The sequence below is a fragment of the Nyctereutes procyonoides genome, unplaced genomic scaffold (assembly GCF_905146905.1).
Source record: "Nyctereutes procyonoides isolate TBG_1078 unplaced genomic scaffold, NYPRO_anot_genome, whole genome shotgun sequence".
NCBI lineage: Eukaryota > Metazoa > Chordata > Mammalia > Carnivora > Canidae > Nyctereutes > Nyctereutes procyonoides.
The window spans coordinates 57,450,416-57,456,010 of NW_026575020.1; the positions used below are offsets into that span (position 1 = coordinate 57,450,416).

Here is a 5,595-nt window from a genome sequence, read left to right on the forward strand (position 1 = left end):
GCAGGGGTCATTCAGAAGAAGCATGTGGAGCCCGCAGCCAAAGGCGGCTCCCTAGTTCTCCCCGTCTCCCTTCATACGTTAACCACAGAGGTAGGCTTTGACCCACCTAAAGCAGTATTTATTGTCCCATTGTGGCTAAATGTTGGGGTCACGACTCCTCTTCCTCCCCCACCACCGCTGTTCCCAGCAGGGGCCCTGCCCTGCCTCCCAGCTCCCCTCCATCCCCAGCCCTCTCCCATCCTGCTTCTGTAGCCCGCTGCCTCGCCCTCATCACTCCCCTCGCCCTGTATGTTTGCGGAATTCTCTCACCTGCCAGAGGGGACTCCTGGCTGCCACCCAGCTGGCCGAGCAGGGACTGGGGGCACCCACGCTGCCACAGTTGGGAGCCCCCGGGCCCGCTCGTGTCCCAACCCAACCTTGGGCACGGCGCAAAGTGTGTGGGAAGACGCTGCAGAAACCCGGAACCAGGCCACGGGCTCGGAAGGCCGCCTGAAGGATTGTTTCAGTGACTGTGCTGCCACTTTCTCCTGCCTAGATTCCTCAAGCCAAGAAGTGCCTGATACAGGGAAAGGGGGCTGGATGACCCGTCGGAGAAGGGCCGCCTTCTGTGATGATGTGGACCTCAAGCCTCGGGCCGTGTCCCTGCAGACTCTGCAGCCTGGTCCAGGGGCCCGAGAGGAGGCCTCCGGTCGCCCTCAGCCACAGCCCCAACAGCCCCGACAGCCCCGCTGGGACAGCCCCTCTCTGCCGTGCGGCACTGCCTCGGCCTGGGCTCTGCCCTTGTAGGATCCTCTGCCTCCCACCCCACTCGCGCCTGACCCATGTCCTAGAAGGTGCTTTGTGCATGTTTGCCGAGTGGGTGATGGACAAGCGGAGCCCAGCCTCGCCCCCTGTGGCATCTGTAATTAGAAACTAGCTGGAAGCAGGACCTCGTCCTTCCAGGCCCCTGCCCACCCACCCCCGCCCTCCCATCCCCTGCACCAGATCCCCTGGGTTAGTCCTAGAGACCGATTAAGACCAGGACCTCAGGGCCAGCCAGCGGCCAAGAGCCCCGGCGGGGGGGGGGGGGGCTGCCTCCCACCATCCCGGCTTCCTGGGCCCAGGTCAGCTGCCTGCTGAGCCCCCTCCACGGTGCAGGCCCCACCCTCCTCCTCCTCAGCCTGGCCATTTGGCGGCTGAGAAACCGGAGGTTTGGAGAGATTAAGACACCAGCTGGCCGGGGACGCACTGGAGCGGCCAGCTCCTCGGGGACGCTGGGCTTTGAACGCAGGTCTGTGGCAGGTGTACCTGCGGCTCTGAGGCTTCCCTCTGTCCCCTGGGGCGCCGAGAGGTGGGACCGACCTTCCTGCGACCCTGGGGGGCGGACCGCGAGGCCGGCGCAGGCACAAAAGGGGGCGCCGCGTCCAGGAGAGGCTTGGAGCGGAACCTGACGGCTTGCCCGCCCGCGCACCCCTGGCCGGGCTCCCCCATCCTCCGCTCCCCCTCCCTGCACTCCCTGGGGGCCCCGCTCCGCGAGCCTCCGCATGGCCCGGCTGGGTGTGCTGCTCCTGGCCGCCGCCCTGGGCGCGCTGCTCAGCTTCGCGCTGCTGGTGGCCGCGGTGGCCAGCGACTACTGGTACGTCCTGGAGGTGGCGGACACCGGCAACCGCACGCAGCGGCTGTCCTCGCACTCCGGGCTCTGGCGCGTCTGCGAAGGTACAGGCGGCAGCGGGCGGGGGCGCAGAGGGTGCAGGGGTCCCCGGCTCCGGCCCCCCGCCACCCCGTCCGGGCTGCACGCTCAGGAATGGGGGGCGCTGCATGGGCCCCGGAGCCCTGGGAGCAGGAGCCCTGGGCAGTCCCTTGCCCTCCCTGGTGGGCGGTGGAGGTGTCCTGTCAAGAGCTGCGGGCACAGGACTTGACAGGTGACAGGTCAGCCCCAGGCTCTCCGTGGGCCCTGCCATTGGCTGTCCGGTGGGGAGAACGTGATACTTCTCAGGATGCAAACTGGGGTGGGGGGGTGGAGGCCTGAGGGAGGAAGGCAGGGGCAGGGCCCCCCACCCAGGGCGCTGGGCTGCTGTTCTTCCTCAAGCAGGGTGTGGGTGCTGAGGTAGCAGCAGGTTGGGGACCTGGGGGCCACCGGGAAGTTGCTTCTCCATTGCTGTCCCTCGGGGTTCAGCCTGGCACAGGCGGGGCTCAGGGTAAGACCCCGGTTTTCTCCACCCCCCCCCCCACCTGCCGGCTTGACAAGCGCATGGGCACAAACAGGAGTGCCGCGTGCCCCGCCCAGAGGCTGCCGGGTCCAGGGAGAGGAGGGCATTCCCTCCGCGGGGCCTGGGTGCTGGGGCGGCCAGCAGGCGGGGTGCTCCCCTGCCCGGGACCAGCCCTGGGGGGGCAGCAGCGTCTGTGAGGGTGTGTACACGTGTGTGCCCGTGTGTCTGCAAACGTGTGCGGGTGTGCCCGTGTGTGCAAGAGTCCGTGCACGCTGCACGCACCTCTTCCATTCCAGGCAAAGCCACCGGGAGCTCAGGGCCCCGGGAGCGCTGAGGGCAGCGTCTCCGGAATGTTTGAGGTTTTACGCCCGCCTCCGTGTAGGTGTTACTAGTACGTGACAGAAACAAACCCTCCACACCCGTCCGGAGCCCAGCTCGGGGGGCCAGGAGAGACTCGGACGAGGCTCTGTGGCCACTGGTCACCCACTGGGTTCCGGCGGGGAGCGAGGGCACGCTGCAGAGGCGCGGTCGGGCGGCCCAGCGGGTCCCCCGTCTCAGAGAAACTCCCCCCGGGCGGTGACCCCGCAGGTGTCCAGCCCACCAGGCTCTGTGTCCTTTCTATTTCTTAGGGCAAAACAGCTGCATCCCGCTGATCGACCCCTTTGCCAGCGAGAACCTGGATGTCCCCACCTCAGTACGGCACCTCATCTGTGAGTCCTCGGCCCGGGCATCCCCTGTCCTCCCTTCATCGCCAGGCGAGGTCCTGCGAAGGCAGCTCTCCAGGCACACGGGGCTCCGAAGGGCGCCCTTGGGTCTGCCCGGCTGGGGGTGGGGAGGGGGCAGGTGCGTGCCCCTGCCTGGACCCTGAGCCCCCTCTCCTGGCAGCCCTGCACCGAGCTGTCATGGTGGTCCTGCCCCTGAGCCTCGTCCTCGTGGTGTGTGGCTGGATCTGCGGCCTCTTCAGTTCCCTGGCACAGAGCGTCCTGCTGCTTCTCTTCACCGGCTGCTACTTCTTGCTGGGAGGTGAGTGTAGGTGCCCCGGGGGCCCTAGGGCCTGGGGGTGGGGGTGCCCCCTCTCCTGCCCCCTGTGCCCTGTGCCCACCCCGGGGGTTGAGCTGCCGCAGGTGAGGCACCCTGGTTGGTCCTCTGGGCAAGGGTAGGGGTCCTGGTCGTGGGCCTATGAGCCAGGGAGGGAGCAACCCCAGGGTCGAGCATCTAGGCGTGGGAGGCATGAGGCTCCCGAGGCAATCCCAGGACCTGCTTCTCTAGACCCGCGTGGGGGTGGGGGTGGGGGGCATGAGACGGGCCCCCACCTGTGCTCTCCTTCCCAGACAGGCCTAGTCGGAGGAGCAAGAGTGGGCAGGGCCAGGCATTAAGACAGGTGAAAAGGGGCCTCGCCGTCCTTGGCAGGGACCCTAGTCCGGGCCCAGAATGTGACTGGTGGCAGTTCCCAGCCGACATCCATCCAGACCCTGCTGGGCGCTGGCCAGGCACTCCCTCGGGGCTGCAGCCGGGGCCTCTCTGTGGTCCCAGCCTCCGGGTGAGATGTCCAAGGATTCACCAGGGTCAGCAGGAAGCTTGTCCTGGGGTACCCTTCACTGCTTCGTGGTGTCATCTGCCCCTGCCTGCCAGCTGCTACCCGCTGCTGCCCAAGGCTGGCTGTCACTGATGGCGGGCTGGGGTCCTTGGGCTCAGTCCTCAGAGGCCTATGCTGTCGGGGGCAAGGCCTGAGCCGGGCCTGGCATCCGGGCCATGGCACTTGAGGCCCAGACCACGTGGGCTTACAGCTGCCTCTTGGGCAGGACTGCCTCCTTCCCCAGGGGACGCTGGGCCCAGGGGAGGCCTTAGTCAAGTGGGACTAGATGGGGTTGCCCGGTCCCAAGAGTGTGGGGGACCAGCAGCCCGGTGGGTGCTTTTGAGAACGAAAGCAGGAGGAATCAGTGTGTCAGCTGTGGCCTGACCCAGAGACGGGCTGTGTGGGCCCAGATCCAATTACGAAGGACCTTGGGAAGCCACGGAGAGGAGTGATGAGGTGGGATGGTATCCAGGAAGCCTTGCATGATGCTCTCAGAACCATGGCGTGGGCTGGGGGGGTGGGGGGGCTGGAGGCAGTTGCTCAGGGGTACTCCTCCTCTGAGGGGCCTGCTTCGAACACCCCACCTGCTCCACTCGCTCAGGGTCTCTCCTCGCAGGGGACACTCCCTGGGCGTGGGTCAGCTGCCATCACTGTCAGCCCCCAGTGCAAGGCCTGAGTCAGAGGGAGGAGAGTGTCCACCTTGGGGGCAGACGGGGCTGATGGGAGTGGGAGGAGGGCCCGGACCTCAGACCTGGGGGCAGGGAGAGGGCTCAGGCTAGGGCCAGAGGAGGGGAGGGGGTAACCCAATGAAGTGGGGAGAACTGGGGGCCTGGCCAGAGCTCCAGAGCCCCCCGACTGCCAGTAGAGGTCACTGGCTGCATGTGTGTGCGGACGCGTGCATGTGCGTGTCTGTGCACTCATGTGCGTGCGTCTGTGTGGGCGTGTGTTGGGGACTCTGGGGCTGCGGCGGGGTGCTGTGTATGTAGAGGCAGTTACGCGAGTGAGGGCTGTGGCTGAGGTTGTGGGGGGTACTGTGTCTAAGGGGGTTTATGGGGTGAGGCCCGGGGGCTTGGGGACCGAATCAGAGCCTCCATTTCCCCTACAGGCCGGTGGGAAGGGCCCCCCGAGGCCGTGTCCGCAGGGCCTGGTTAGGCACTGGGCCCAGCAGGTAGACACGGCAAGTGGTCCCCCCCCCAGGTGCCCTGACACTGGTGGGCATCAGCGTCTACATCAGCTACTCACACCTGGCCTTCGCCGAGACCGCCCGCCAGTTCGGCCCCCGGCAGGTGCAGCACGTCCGCGTCAGCTTCGGCTGGTCCCTGGCCCTGGCCTGGGGCTCGTGCGCCTTGGAGGTGCTCAGTGGCGTCCTTCTGCTCACAGCAGCCCGCGCCCTCCGCCTGAGCCGGCGGCGGGGCGGCCCCCACTCGGTGGCCGTCTGAACCCCAGAGGGGCAGGGGCCAGGGGGACGGGCTCGGTGTCCCTTTGCCTCCGCAGCGTCCGCAGGCTGGGAGGGGATCCCCGTGGGGGCGGGGGCAGGGCCGGGGAGCAGAGCCAAGGATCCGGGCTCCTCTTTCCTGGCAAAGCCGGGTGTCTGGGGGGCCCCCTGCCTGGTTTGTGCCCTTCAGGGACTAACTGGTTTGGCCTCCTCTTAGAGCTGCGGAAAAAGAGTCCCAGGAGGAGTTAGCAAGTGGCCCAAGGGGATGTTAGTGGGGTGGGGGGTGCTCAGTGGGTCCCCTTGCCCCTCGAGAGTGTGCCCCCGTGTGTCACCCCGCCCTCACTCCTAGGGCCCTGGGTCGGGTGGAGGAGCTGCCTTCTGTCCTGGGGAGGAGG

At 67.4% G+C, this 5,595-nt stretch overlaps 1 protein-coding gene across 1 annotated transcript; it reads left to right on the forward strand.

Annotated features, from left to right (window-relative positions):
• Nucleotides 1-1,523: 1,523 nt before the first annotated feature.
• On the forward strand, nucleotides 1,524-5,204 carry TMEM235 (transmembrane protein 235). The gene is made up of 4 exons (XM_055334351.1): nucleotides 1,524-1,695; nucleotides 2,819-2,899; nucleotides 3,075-3,212; nucleotides 4,963-5,204. The coding sequence occupies exons 1-4, from the start codon at nucleotides 1,524-1,526 to the stop codon at nucleotides 5,202-5,204; spliced, it is 633 nt and encodes a 210-aa protein (XP_055190326.1).
• Nucleotides 5,205-5,595: the final 391 nt, after the last annotated feature.

Excerpts from the sequence above, each read along its gene's own strand:
- TMEM235 (XM_055334351.1), top strand. The coding sequence starts at position 1,524 with ATGGCCCGGCTGGGTGTGCTGCTCCTGGCCGCCGCCCTGGGCGCGCTG. Across the intron at positions 1,696-2,818 it reads GCTCTGGCGCGTCTGCGAAG|GGCAAAACAGCTGCATCCCG; the intron begins GTACAGGCGGCA and ends TCTATTTCTTAG. Across the intron at positions 3,213-4,962 it reads CTGCTACTTCTTGCTGGGAG|GTGCCCTGACACTGGTGGGC; the intron begins GTGAGTGTAGGT and ends TCCCCCCCCCAG.